General features: G+C 42.3%; 3 protein-coding genes across 5 annotated transcripts; all 3 read left to right on the plus strand.

The window, feature by feature from the left end:
- Nucleotides 1-63: 63 nt before the first annotated feature.
- Nucleotides 64-3,419, plus strand: LOC124340009 (uncharacterized protein YJR142W-like). 2 transcript variants are annotated; one of them, XM_046792922.1, is made up of 5 exons: nt 64-342; nt 424-1,461; nt 1,520-1,583; nt 1,653-1,902; nt 1,964-3,419. In XM_046792922.1, exons 2-5 carry the CDS (start codon nt 748-750, stop codon nt 2,286-2,288), a joined length of 1,353 nt encoding a protein of 450 aa, XP_046648878.1. In that variant the 5' UTR covers nt 64-342; nt 424-747; the 3' UTR covers nt 2,289-3,419. The 2 variants fall into 2 exon arrangements, with proteins under 2 accessions (XP_046648878.1, XP_046648879.1); XM_046792923.1 differs by having other exon boundaries at nt 70-1,153; nt 1,223-1,461.
- A 709-nt stretch (nt 3,420-4,128) lies between these two features.
- LOC124340035 (putative phosphatidate phosphatase) lies at nt 4,129-8,064 on the plus strand. 2 transcript variants are annotated; one of them, XM_046792924.1, is made up of 7 exons: nt 4,129-4,406; nt 5,309-5,463; nt 6,550-6,764; nt 6,867-6,992; nt 7,111-7,293; nt 7,400-7,451; nt 7,536-8,064. In XM_046792924.1, the coding sequence occupies exons 1-7, from the start codon at nt 4,349-4,351 to the stop codon at nt 7,653-7,655; spliced, it is 909 nt and encodes a 302-aa protein (XP_046648880.1). In that variant the 5' UTR covers nt 4,129-4,348; the 3' UTR covers nt 7,656-8,064. The 2 variants fall into 2 exon arrangements, with proteins under 2 accessions (XP_046648880.1, XP_046648881.1); XM_046792925.1 differs by lacking the exon at nt 5,309-5,463 and adding an exon at nt 5,967-6,118.
- A 687-nt stretch (nt 8,065-8,751) lies between these two features.
- On the plus strand, nt 8,752-13,807 carry LOC124321116 (DNA (cytosine-5)-methyltransferase 1-like). Its single transcript, XM_046784022.1, has 7 exons — nt 8,752-8,909; nt 9,032-9,459; nt 9,523-9,881; nt 9,946-11,559; nt 11,624-13,206; nt 13,270-13,386; nt 13,475-13,807. Exons 2-7 carry the CDS (start codon nt 9,050-9,052, stop codon nt 13,592-13,594), a joined length of 4,203 nt encoding a protein of 1,400 aa, XP_046639978.1. The 5' UTR covers nt 8,752-8,909; nt 9,032-9,049; the 3' UTR covers nt 13,595-13,807.
- The last annotated feature ends 111 nt before the right edge of the window (nt 13,808-13,918 follow it).

Below are 13,918 nucleotides of genomic sequence, written 5' to 3' on the forward strand. Positions count from 1 at the left end.
TCTCACTTTGGATTGATAAAAAGGGGAAAAATACTGCTACCATTTCTGAGTCGAGTCGTTACTTGTCTTGTGTGGTAATATCCGTTCGACGGTTCCAGTGCACAAAAAGAGAAATTTTATTCGAAAGTTAAATAATATTCAACAAGTTCGTAAATTCTATCCCAACTTCCCCCTGGTTATCTAATAATTTTGTGAACTAATCGATAGTTATACGTCACCACCCACTATTTCATGGAACCATTCACACTGCGTTGATTGCTGGCTAGAACAGGTTTATAATCGGGATTATCGATCAATCTAAACTAGTTTTTTCTCCTTTATGCTGTTGGATTCCCCGCAGAGGTACGCAAATAATTTCATCAGTTGCAATCAACATTATTTCAACGACCTTTTTGCACGATAAAAACTTTCTCCTATTTCCAGATAAAATCTGGCAGCAACCGGGCAACGCTGGTAAAGACACAACACAAGCACCACTTTTTTTAATACGTTCGTTTTGGGGGTGTGTTTAGTTGTCATTTTGTTGGGGAAGAGCAGTCGACATTTTACACGGTAAAGAAGAGGTCAATATCGCGCGGCAGTTAGTCTTGGACGAGAAAGAAAGAAAACGCCTTTTGCTTCTTTTAACTTGGCTTGTAATTGCTTAGATTTCCATTCCAACGTTGTGCTCCCTATCCTATACAAGGCCATTCGCCTTTTACGACGGAGTTTCTGGGTTGGTTTGCTCTCACACAAAGTCATCTTTCTATGAGCCAGTCGTTTGGTCGGTTTGAAATGCTCTTGAGCCGCGGAGAGGCTCATCTCTTGGCCACGTCTGAAGTTGGCTTGTCTCTTTCAGCTCCTGCTTCGAGACCAGAAGCTTCTGTGAACTTCCAAAGCAATGCTAACAGTTTGCCCGAGGATGGGAATGGCGTGGAATGCCACAGCCCTCCTCTGTGTTTGACTGAATCTAAAGTGACCTTCCTCTCTCTCGGTGCATTTTCTCCCAGCAATATTGGGCATAGCAAACTACCTTGCACCCAGCTCAGCTTTGGTCTCCCACCACCCAGAACCATTTGTGAAAATTCTTGTCCTCCAGTAACAATCAACGGGGAACCTCAAATGTCAAAATTCATGAACCTTGCCAGAAAGTTTAATTGCTTCTATTTCAATGGTAAATATTTGATATTGTATCTATTACTTAACCATTCTAAATATTTTTCATTCATTTTCCTCCCTCCAGGTGATCTTCAGCACTGCAGGCCATTTTTGGTCTGTGGCAAGCAAGTGGGTGTTATGCAAGCCAGGGTAGTCGAAGCTGCGTGCAGGTATCCTGATGTATTCCAAATGGATTCTTCCGGAATGATTTCGATGCATCCCTCTCTTACAACGTACGAGGAACGAAGTGCCCGAATTAACCACGTCCTGTCTCAATGGAAGGAGGAACGTCTGTTTGTTACCTTAAAAGGCTGGAGAAACGAGGTAGATGCTGCATCACAAGATAATTAGGTTCATTATCATCACGTCTTCATTTCATTAGTGCTACGAAGTTAGGACGGGATTTGCCGATCCGCCCCTTCTTAAGATGGATCGCTCTGCGGCATGTAAGTTGCACATTATAAATAGATGCTGCCACTGAAGTGATGGATGATGATGATTTTTGATTCGCACAGGCCTTTTCGGTGTCCGCCAGTACGGCGTAGAAATCAACGGATACACTCGCCACCCTCAACTAGGCATGTCACTCTGGCTCCAGCGAAGGGCTCTCTCGAAACCCACTTGGCCTGGCAAATGGGACAATATGGTCGCTGGCGGGCTGTCAGTCGGCCACTCGGTCCTCGATACAGCATTAAAAGAAGCCGAAGAAGAAGCTTCCATCCCGGCTTATTTACTGGCTAACCTAAGATCTGCGGGATCTGTGTCGTAAGTTGCTATTACATAATCTTTTCCTTCCAATTAATTCATGTTTTGGCTTTCAAACCAGGTTCTACTTTGAAAGTGAGCGAGGCCTCTTTCCCAACACTGAATTTGTTTACGATCTGGAGCTACCACCTGACTTTGTTCCGCACAACTCTGACGGCGAGGTGGACATCTTTGAATTAGTACCCGTCAATCAGGTGATGGAAAGAATTTTTACCCCCGAGTACAAGACGACCAGTTGCCCAACGACGTTAGACTTTCTCATCCGGCACGGCTTCATCAACTCGGACAACGAGCCTCGTCTGCCCGAATTGGTGGAATTGTTGCACATTCCCCTACACTACCTCTACAGCCAGTCGAGCAGCCAGTCGCCCATTTCCCCTAAATAGGAGTACCAATCCAGCGAGCATCACTGGTTAAACGATTACGATATTTAATAAGAACCCCCCCTCGAGATCCGATTTGTTTTTCCTCCTCCTCTTTCGATACTGGTAAGACTTCCAACTTTCTCTAGCTCTTCTTTTAAAAACAATTCTTCTTTCTTTCGAACGTATTGAACATCTCCTAGGTCGTATAGCGCGTTGCTGCCCAGTCGCTCTTGATTGATTTAGCCTTTTGACTGCCCGAACGTAAACAACATCACATGTTTTCTTTTTTCTGCCCGTTAGCATCATCGGTCGAACGCATTCTAATCGCTTTCTCTTCATTTTCTTCTCACCACTCTCTCGATCTTTTTTTACGTTTTCCTCCTTACTCCCTCGTTGAAACCCCCTAAAGTTTCGGTCGCTCTTCCAGGAGTTACCAAGTAAGAAAGAGGAGAGCTCATGTTAAATGCTAAAAATATCAACCGAGAATTTTCTTTCCTCCAAAACCAAAAGTCGAAATTGATGGGCATTGAATCGCCCAAGGCGTCTTACCAAGCCAAAGATACCGACGAAATAGAAAGTGTCATTGTGTTCTTAAAAGTATCATAGAAATTTAAAACAAAACAAAACAAAAAAAGGAAACTTTAGAAAATTAATTAAACTAGGCTGTTTGGGATTTTATTTCAAAAAGAAAAACCCTTCGAATTAAAACCGGAAGAAGAAGAAGCTCGAGAAAAATTGAATTGTCCCCACCTTCCATTGATCATAAATTATTCAAAAAATTTCGTGTTTTGTCATACTTTTTGCCCACGCATGTTTTTTCTTTCCTAGTATTATTTATTTAGACTGGTATTTTGCTCCCGTGTGTTTTTCGGAACGTTCTTTTTTTTTTTTTTTTTTAAGAAATTAGTTTCTATGCGTTTATTTTTTAACAAAACACATACAACTCAACACCAACCATCGATCCATCCTCTCCCTCCTTGTGTTTTGGCTCATCCTAGTCTCTCTGTAAACCGGTTGTTTTTGTAATCCTTTTTGAGAATACCATTTAGGCCTACATAATATTATAATGAAAGAATTTTTTCCCGATACGATACAACAGCATATTCCATGTTTCAACGCTAAAAAAAAAAAAAAAAATTGAAAAGAAAATAATGATAACGCCGGGAGAAAAATCTGTCGGAGAGAGCGCGCCTTTCCGTGTAATTTGTATGTGTGTGTATGATAAACCCGGAATTTCAAGAAAAACAAATGGGGAAGATGGTGATGAAGATAAAAAAAAAGAAGCAAAGATAACACACAAAGAAATTTTTTTCCTCTCCCTGTCTTTAACAAAAGCAAACCAAAATATGCATGAAAAATAAAAATTCGTAAGGCAAATAATAAAGCAGACAAAAGTGGAGAGAATGTCCGTCCTTGTCTTTATTTCAATAATATAAATTTAATATCCCCACGTTCAAAATGGGTCGGTCGTGATGACAGGCGGGTGCCAGCAGTAAAAAGAAAGAAATTCTTTTTTTTAAAAAAAAGCGACTCGACACGTTTAGAAAGATAGAAAACCGTTGGTGGTCTAATGCTTCCACGGTGTGGCAAAGTGTCCATGATGGGAAAATGCGATGAGTGACTCGTGTTAAGAATAGACCTAGAAAAAAAAGGAATCCCGTGTGCCATATTCTTTTGCACATTAATAGCCAAAAGCACAAATATTTATGAGGCTCATATTTTAGATATTCATCGGCCAAGCAGAAGGCAGCAACTGTCATCCATAAAATACGAATTTCGAAAGAGAAAAGAATGTTGTTTTAAACAATAACGGCAACCTCGCTTTTGTGACGTCACGTGAAAGAAACAAGAAAAGCTCGACAGAAACAGTTTCGATAGTTAAACGAGTTCGTGCTCTCGGCATGCCAACATCTCTCACTGCCCCAACACTAAAGTGCTAGCCCATTGAGCAATAGCAATTGTTTCTCCGTTTAAGAAATCTGAAAAATTCAGGGCTTGAGAGTCTACAGCCAGTTAGCCATTGTTTGTTGTTGTTGTTGTTGATTTTGTTTCAAGATCAGCGTGCTGTGATTAGTAGTGAAATGGCTGCTACCGCACTCATTCGCCAAGTGGTCATCGACTTTATCTGTCTCGCCATTGGTAACGTATCTCTTGAAATGTTTATTTTAGAGTAGAAAGAAAAAACAAAAAAATCAAGCCGACATCTCCGTGCTATTGACTTCTAAACAGTTGTGTGTGGCTCTCGGGATTAATGTTATGCGTGCCATATTCGGTGGCATTGAAAAGAAAGTAAAATAGGCTTTTCATCTTTTTTTTTTTTGAGTTGGTTGATGTCATGTCTACAATCGTACAAATTGCTTTCAAGTGCTACATACGCTTTTAGTTTTAAACTGCCTCGAGGTATTTGCTAGTAGTTTCCCCCGTTTTCTTGTTTTATTTTGTGTGCGAGCCGGAAACTACCAATCGCGTGTGTAACCCAACCCCAATTTTCGAAAATTTCATGCGACGGAAGCGGAGTTTCTTTTGTCGGCGCCGATTCAAATGTTATCGATTATCGAGTTTTAATCTCAATTGAATCTTAATTGGAACAACATTTACTATATGGTTTTGGGATTCTCTTTGATTTCGCCACAAGAGAAAATGAAATTTTTTCCCCATTTCGTCATGAGGTGTAAAAAAAGTACGACCGGATCTTACTTAAAAAGTTGCAACACGGAAAACCCCTTATCTTTTTGCCGACACAATATACGTAGTGTTTACTAGGTGAATTTCAAGCCTTTCCTTAAAATTGATTAGAACGTGGGTAAGTGAAACATGTACAATTAGGAATTAGCCAATCAAGATGATCATTAGTCATTATGAAGGCGATCCATTTCCTGTTCCTCTTCTCCCCTTGCAAACGAAAAATGAGCTTGTAATTAGAACTAATGAGTATCGCCAGTCGGAAGGAGAGAGAAATATGTTCCATCTTCCATCAGTTTTTGTTGATATTGGTATTGGTTGGTTGGGGGGTCGTGACTGACATGTACACGCAACATCAGTCTTCGTCGTCCTTCCGCTCATCCCGGAGAAAGCCTGGACTGTGCCGCATCATGGCTTCTTCTGTAACGACCCGGACATCCGCTACCCGTACCTGGACTCGTCTTTGTCGCGCATAGTCGTCGGCGGAGTCGGATATGTCGGTCCCATTGTGACGGTATGTTTTTCCCATCTTTTGGCTATTCACAGAAAAAAAAACAAGACCTGGAATGAAATCAAATTCAACGCCCATTAATATCTATACCTGGCGCATGAGAACAAAAATTAGATCTACTGGAAATCGCTGGAACTTACCTCCTCCCTTCATCAACCAAAAACAAATGAGTCAATTAACATTTTAATTGCTTTAAAATAGAAAATTGTTTTGTTTTCGTTTGACCTGGCCGTTTGATGTCTGAAAAAAGCATGGCTTATATTCTTTACGTTTAGATTGTGTTGTTTTGTGTACACTCTTTTTAATGATGCTGGAGTGAGAGAGAGAGCCGGACACACTTTTTTTGTTTCAAAAAGAAAAATAAAGAAAAAAAGTCGACAGCTGGAGATGTCGGGTCGGTTTTTGAAAGAGACCGGAGAATTAACGACGACACATATCCTCCCAGTGTGTTCGTTGCTGGCCTGGGAAAACAATTATAACACACATATATATAACCTACACAACAGTTTGGTTGCCGGTCCTACTTTTGCACCTGCTCGGCAAGGCATTCCAACGTGGATTCTACTGTGATGACGCTTCCATTCGCTACCCTTTCAAGGAGTCGACCGTCACCAATGTTGTGCTGTATTGTTACAGCCTCGGCCTGCCCATCCTATCGGTATAATAATAACATTTAAAAAACCCCCACCGACCGGCTTAGGTCCTAAGAGAGAGAGTCTGGTTTATTTCCCTATTTCTTATTTTTGGCTTTTTTTTTTCTTCTTTCGTATGGCTGCTGTTGTTTGGCTGGCTGGATTGATCGATCGTTTTTAACAGCTTCTTTTTCGTTCCTTCTTCGTACTAGTACTATACTCTGCTTATATGGCTTACAATCTATGAAAGAGAATATCTCGACTCTCTATCTCTTTTATTGTTTTTGTCGTAACGGCCCTCGGATGTACACTTTTTCTCTCTCTCTCTCTCTACGTTATTGGTTTTCTTTTTAACGATACCGTTGGCTAGATGGATCGATCTAACCCGTCAGCGACAAGCCAAATATGACTCGAGAATAATAATTTTTAACATTGTCTTTTTAAAACATTCAAACAGATGATTATTATCGAGATATTTCGATGGAGAAACAACTCCAACAACTCTAAGAGGCTGACGCGCCAGAACAGTGCTTCAACAATCAACGTTTCATCGGCTATTCGAATACCTTCCGTGATCGCCGAGCTGGTCCACTTGGTTGCCATCTTTCTCTTCGGTGCTGCTTGCTCACAGCTGGCCACAGATTTTGGCAAATACACCATCGGCCGTCTCCGGTGTGTATCTACTATAACTAACAGAATGGAACTTTGCCATCCTCATGTTTCTTATTTCTCTTGAATCATCGATTTTGATGACGTGATATTTCAAATTTACAGTCCCCACTTTATTGCCGTCTGTCAGCCGGAAAACTTTGCTCAGTTATGTCCGTTGGACGGACCGCCTACTTATATCACCGATTACAAATGTACGGGTGACGACGAAAAACTACTTCGGGAATCTAGGTAAATAGAACTCAAACGAAAAATATGGGAAGGTTCTGTTTTGAACCTTCACGCTCGCTGGCTTCATAAAAAAAAATTATAATTTAAAACCTTGCACATTTTCGTCATCTGCATTTAGATTGTCTTTCCCATCTGGTCACTCTTCCTTTTCGGCTTACACGATGCTGTTTTTGGCCTTCTATCTCCAACGGCGGATGAACTGGTCAGGCTCAAAGCTACTCCGGCCAACTATCCAGATATGCGTATTAATGCTTTCGTGGTACACTGGCCTTTCCCGAGTTTCCGACTACAAACACCACTGGTGCGTTTCCATGGACTTATAATTAAACTTTCTAAGACTATCAAAATCCCCTTTAGTGCGCAATCAATCTTTTGGGATTTATTATGTCTTCTTTTCTTGTTTACAGGAGTGACGTGCTGTCGGGATTTCTCATCGGCGCCATCGCTGCTTCCTTAACGGTATCAGCGCTTTTAATTTACAACAGACGGCTGTTAGTTAAGATGTGGTGGCCAACTGATTCTTGTGTGTTGAATTCAAAACAGGCCCTTTACGTCTCCAGACTCTTCCAGCCGTCCATTCGTCGAGACATGGCCCTCGTGCCACAGAGTAGAGAAGATGTCGAAATGCAACAAAACCATCTGCAAGCTTCAGCCGGCAAATGACTCTTACTGGCCGGTAATTGATTGGGCAATCAATTTCCAGACTGAACACAAGTGAAGGAGAGAAATAACCGCCACTGCCAACCGTTTCGTCGCTACATACCAGTGGACTACTCTTCGAAAATATTAGTTGATACTTTTTTAAAAATTCACAAAATAATATAAATAACTGGCTTGTTCATAACCCCCTCCCCCCCCCCGTGATCACACAGTTAGGTGCCTTTCTGTTTGCCATACGTATTATTATTATTATTGTTTAGTTCAGTACCCCGAAATTTCAACATTCACTGAGTTGCTCCTTAACCTAACTTACACACAACAAAATCTCACGAACGCAACTGTAAAGAGAGAATTCACGCTCTTTACATAATAATAAGTTGCCGTATAACAAATACACACGATTTTTAGCAAAGGAACTTCTCCACTCATTCCACCTTCAAAGACTTTTCAGTCTGTACGTGACTCACTACTAGTGAGGTGCGCTGAATTTAGAACAGCAAGTTTGTGAATGGGGTCCATCTTTTTATTGCAAACATGCACGTTTGCTGGAGTCCGCAGTTAACGAGATCGTCAACTTTTTATTTCGGTGCATGGCTAGTAAGGTAAACAGAAGGGAAAAAATTTGTTTTCGTGCGAAATATCTATATTAGTATCGATAAATAAAAGTAGGATACTAAAAAAGAAAGTTGTGAATAATGATCAAGGTTAATGAAGCCATGATTTATCATTTCGGGAATAATGAGGTCATCATCTTCTATTTGCATACGTTTGAAGTGAAATCATCAAACGTAGGCTATCATCTTTACGGTTTCTGGGATAAATTCCAGAATTTAAACATTCATCTTCTCTCATTTGGGGTAGTTTAAATGCAGTTTAAATACCGCAATTCAAACTCATGTAATTATTGAATTGTGTACTATATGTCGATACACGCATTGAAGGACGCACGGTTCTTACACTTTGTAGAAAGTTTGAATTTCAATTTTTTTATTTCTTATAATCTTATTCTTATATCATTTTTTCATTTATTCATTTTATTTTAGATTGCGTCTTTTTTTAGAAGGTGGCACCACTGTCTCTGGCACTGTCTTCCATAATCCATAAAAAGGCGCGAAAAACGATCAGCTGAGAGCCATGACTCCATGAGTTAGTTGAATTGGCAGTGCTTTGTCAGTGAGAGATTTTGATTTTACGAATTCATTATTTTAGGTTTTTTTAAAGAAGTCACGTCGGCCTTCAGTGGATAATTTTCAACAAGTAAGTTTAAGTAGAATTATTATTCCCGATACATAAAACATACTAGACAGTTAACAATGTGCTTTAGCATTGTTTTTTTTTTACAATAATTGCCTTATTCAAGTGTATTGGTATTTTTATAGGTATATTTGACAACCATAATGAGAATAGAATGCACAGATGGTGATGGGGTTGCAGGAAATGAAGTCAATGTGAAAGAAGAGCCCCCAGAACTTCAAGCTAATAGTGAATCAAGCCCAGACACTACACCCGTTGAAGAAGAAACCAAGCCGATGCCCAAAACAGTTGAAGAAGAAGCCAATAAGCCAACATCTAAACCAGTAACTGTATTGTCAAAGACAAGAGGAGTTAAAGTTAGGTATACATTTGATGAAGCTGCTGCGTCTGGTGAGGGGGACGATGATTTCCTTCCTGGCAACACAAAAAAAAAACGAAGAACTGCCAGCAGGCATGCAAAGGTAGAATTGCCAGATATTGGTGGCTATAGGCCATCAAGGAAGAAGAAAATCAACCGTAAAGATCCTAATCGCTGTCATGTGTGTCGTCAAAGGTAACTTAATCATTATTTTTCTTGTCTGTTATCATAAAATCAATTAATGATTTCATTTCCAAGGTTTGATTCTCCTGATTTGAAATATTTCCCTGGTCCACCAGCAGATTCCATTGAAGAAATTATTGCTCTAACTGATCCATCGTTGAGCTTGTTCACTGGTGAAGAAGAGGTCATGTCAGAATTGGATCAAAGACCCATCTTGAAGCTCACCCAGTTTGGCATTTACGACGAACCTGGCCATTTATGTCATCTAGACGGGGGTGCAATCGAAGCTAACCATTTACTCTTCGCTTATGGTTACGTTAAGCCTGTGTGGAACGATAACCCGGGTGTCGAAGGAGGTATTGCGACGAAAGAGATCGGGCCCATCAACGAGTGGTTCATCAGTGGCTTCGATGGAGGAGAAAAAGCAATCATGTGTATGTTTTAATTTATTAATTAGATGTTTTAAAAATATTCCTGTATTCATTTATCGATTTTCAGGTTTCGCCACTTCTTATGCTGACTACTATTTAATGTCGGCTTCAGAATTGTACGAACCCATCATGAACGAGTTGGAAGAAAAGATTTTTCTCAGCAAGACGGTCATCGAGCTCTTGATCGAAGACGACAACGCCGAATATGAAGATCTACTGACTAGACTGCAGAATTCTTTGATGCCCAATGGTTCCCGCGTATCGGAGGATTCCCTTTTGCGCTACGCCGAATTTGTCTGCGATCGCGTATATCACTTTGATGCAGCTGGAGCCGAAGACGAGCCGCCACTTATTCTTAGCCCGTGTATGCGTACGCTGATTCAATTGTCAGGTATCACACTCGGTAAGAGAAGAGCTACCCGAAAATTGGAGAAGAGACGCCAGCCTAAAGCCAAAAAAGGCCCCAACTGGACAAAAGCTACTACTACGCCATTGGTTGGTTACGTCTTCGAGAGCTTTTTCCGTGATCAAATGGAGCAAGGAGAGGACAAATTCGGCCCTACGTCTGCTCCTCGCCGTACTCGCTGTGGTATTTGCGAAGCCTGCCAGCAAACAGACTGCGGTAAGTGCAATTTCTGTCGAGACATGGTGAAATTTGGCGGTTCCGGTCGCAGCAAACAGAGTTGTGTCCTCCGGAAGTGTCCGAATAGAGCTGTTCAAGTGGCAGACGACGATGACGAACTGGACGCTGTTCTCGACACGGAAATTGAGGTGGTGAGTCTGGATGTCGACCACAAAAAACCTGTCAAGCGCCACGCCTACAAAATTGAATGGGATGGACCGGAATTGAAAGAAGTCGACGATCTCACTTTCTACTCTGCTGCGATTGTCAACGGAGACATGCGCGTCTTTGCCGGAGGCCACGTCACCATCGAACCAGATGATCCTAGCATTCCCATGTATATTGCCGAAGTCGTAGCTTTATGGGAAGATGGGAAAAGTGGGGAACAGTTTCTACACGCCCGCTGGTTTTGCCGTGGAACTGACACTGTGCTGGGAGAAACTTGCGACGATCCCAGAGAGCTTGTTCTGATCGAAGATTGCGAAGACCTTCTCCTGTCTGCCGTCGTGAAAGTTGTCAACGTCAAGTACAAACCAGTGGATCCCGTCAAATGGAAAGCAGAAGGTGGATCAGATGACCCGTCTTTATTTCAGAGCGAAGAAGATCATTCCGACACGACGTTTTGGTACCGCTATCTCTACCATGGAAGGACTGGCCGTTTTGAAGATCCAGCCGAATGCCCGGACGTAGTAAACAACATCAAAGGATGTCCCTGCTGTGATCGCCTGGATGTTATCCGCCAACGTGATTTTGCCAAATTGGGCAACAAGTTGGATTCAGGCGGTTTTGACAGCGTCACATGGCACGAATTGGATATCAAAGTCGGTGAAGCCGTTTTCCTCGAACCGGGCGCTTATGCAATGCGGGGGCCAGATGGGAGTATTGTTAAAAAGGAGAAGATTGATCCAGAGGAAGATGATATTTTCGGAGTAGAGTACGACGAAGAATATTACCCAGAAAAGTACAGGAAAACGGACAACATCAAAGGATCGAATAACGACACACCCGACCCATTCTGTATTGGCTATGTCGTTGGTATTGCCTATAATGGCATCCTGCGTAAGTTAATTATTAACAATTAATATTTAATTCATTCGTGTCTAACGTGCTTTCTTTATTTTAGACAACAATTTGAATGCTCGTGAAGTCTGTCTAAAAGTTAAACGCATCTACCGTCCGGCCGACACCCATTTGGGGCGTGATGCAGGCTTTCGCTCTGACTGGAATTTGGTCTACTGGTCGGATGAGATACACAAACTGGAGTTAAACAAAGTTGTAGACAAGTGCGTCCTTGTCTGCAGCACTGCCATTGATGAACCCATTGAAGAATTTGTCCGGGGTGGACCTAACCGCATGTATTTCAATAAGGCCTACAACCCGGCTGAGCGGGAATTTGAGCCGCCACCAGTGGAAGCCGAGCGAATCGGTTCCAGTTCCAAAGGAAAAGGTGGAAAGTCACTCAAAAGTGCAAAATCTATTCAGCCGACCTACCCATCGTATCCTAAAATTGAACCGCTCAAGACTTTAGACATTTTCGCCGGTTGCGGCGGATTGTCCGAAGGCCTACACCAGTCGGGAGTGGCCAAGACCTACTGGGCTATTGAGTGTGAGCCTACGGCAGCTCAAGCTTTCCGACTCAACAATCCTGATGCTGCCGTCTTTACCGATGATTGTAATACTATCCTCAAGATGGCCATTGACGGCCTACTGGAACAAAACGGACAAGCTCTACCACCAAAAGACGGCGTAGAGCTGCTCTGTGGAGGGCCGCCATGCCAAGGTTTCAGCGGCATGAATCGCTTCAATTCTCGCCAATATTCATCATTCCGTAACTCTTTAATTGTTTCTTATTTGAGTTATTGCGATTACTACCGCCCGCGATTCTTCATTCTGGAAAACGTCCGTAACTTTGTTTCATTCAAGCGGAACATGGTCCTGAAACTAACAATGCGCTGCTTAGTTCGAATGGGCTATCAATGCACTTTCGGAGTCCTACAAGCCGGTAACTACGGCGTTTCGCAGACTAGACGGCGAGCGTTTATTTTCGCAGCTGCACCCGGTGAAAAGCTTCCATTGTATCCCGAGCCGACTCACGTCTTCAGCCGTAGAGGGTGCCAACTATCAGTAGCTGTCGGCCGCGATAAGTTTTACTCCAATTGCCGCTGGCTCTTATCCGCTCCATATCGCACCGTCACAGTTCGTGACGCCATGTCTGATCTACCTGAAATCCCCAACGGCGCTAAACAGGAAGAAATATCGTATGGAGGCGATCCACAATCTCACTTCCAGCGATGGATGCGCGGAACGGAATCGGAACAATCCAACGTCCTTCGAGATCACATTTCCAAGGAAATGGCGCCATTAGTCGAAGCACGTATCGCCTTTATTCCATCGAAACCAGGCTCGGATTGGCGTGATTTACCCAATACAGAAGTTCGTCTAAAGGATGGCGTCATGACGGTTAAACTTCGTTACACTCACGAAGACAAGAACGGACGTTCTTTAAGCGGAGCAATGCGAGGAGTTTGTTCTTGCGCCGAAGGGCGACAATGCGATCCGTTGGACAAACAACACAACACGCTCATTCCGTGGTGTCTTCCGCACACGGGTAACCGACACAACAACTGGGCTGGACTTTACGGACGTCTGGAATGGGATGGATTTTTCTCAACAACAATTACCAACCCCGAGCCCATGGGGAAACAGGTATCCAGCCATATCTGAAGTAAAACAAGTCCCCCCAGTTTCTTTATCTTTCTGTTTGAATAGGGCCGTGTGTTGCATCCGGAACAGCACCGCGTCGTCAGTGTACGAGAGTGTGCTCGCTCGCAAGGTTTTCCTGATTCGTACCGCTTCTTCGGCAACATTACTGACAAACATCGACAGGTTCGAACCGGAAATATGGTTTCTCTCTTAAAAAGGTCGAACGAAAATTGACTCTCTCATTATTTTGCCCTTTTTTACGTTTTTCCAGGTAGGTAATGCCGTGCCACCCCCGCTGGCTCGAGCCATTGGCCTGGAAATCCGCAAATGTGTTTATGAAGGCGACTGCAAAAAGAAGAAAGACGAACCCCCTACCATCGTCCAGTGTTAAATCAGTTTTTCTTTTTTACTTATTTTATTTATTGCGCCTTTTACGCGGTTTTTTCTGAAAAAGTTGTCCTCCATTTTAGATATTGCTCAATGCCTATGATAATAGTCCTACGCTTATTTTTTTAACAAATTAAGCCATGTTTTTTGCACTTTCTTTTTAAAATTCAGAGTGTGTATGGAAGCTTCATCGTGTAAAATATATTAATCGAGTGAATATTGATTTGTTTTTCTAATTTTACCGATCAAAGTGCACCGAACATAAATTGTGCGGACGAATCACGTCTCAGCTCTTTCCCGCACGAGACTTATGAAAGTGTACTGCGCA

This window comes from Daphnia pulicaria, chromosome 1, assembly GCF_021234035.1.
Source record: "Daphnia pulicaria isolate SC F1-1A chromosome 1, SC_F0-13Bv2, whole genome shotgun sequence".
In the NCBI taxonomy this organism is placed as follows: domain Eukaryota; kingdom Metazoa; phylum Arthropoda; class Branchiopoda; order Diplostraca; family Daphniidae; genus Daphnia; species Daphnia pulicaria.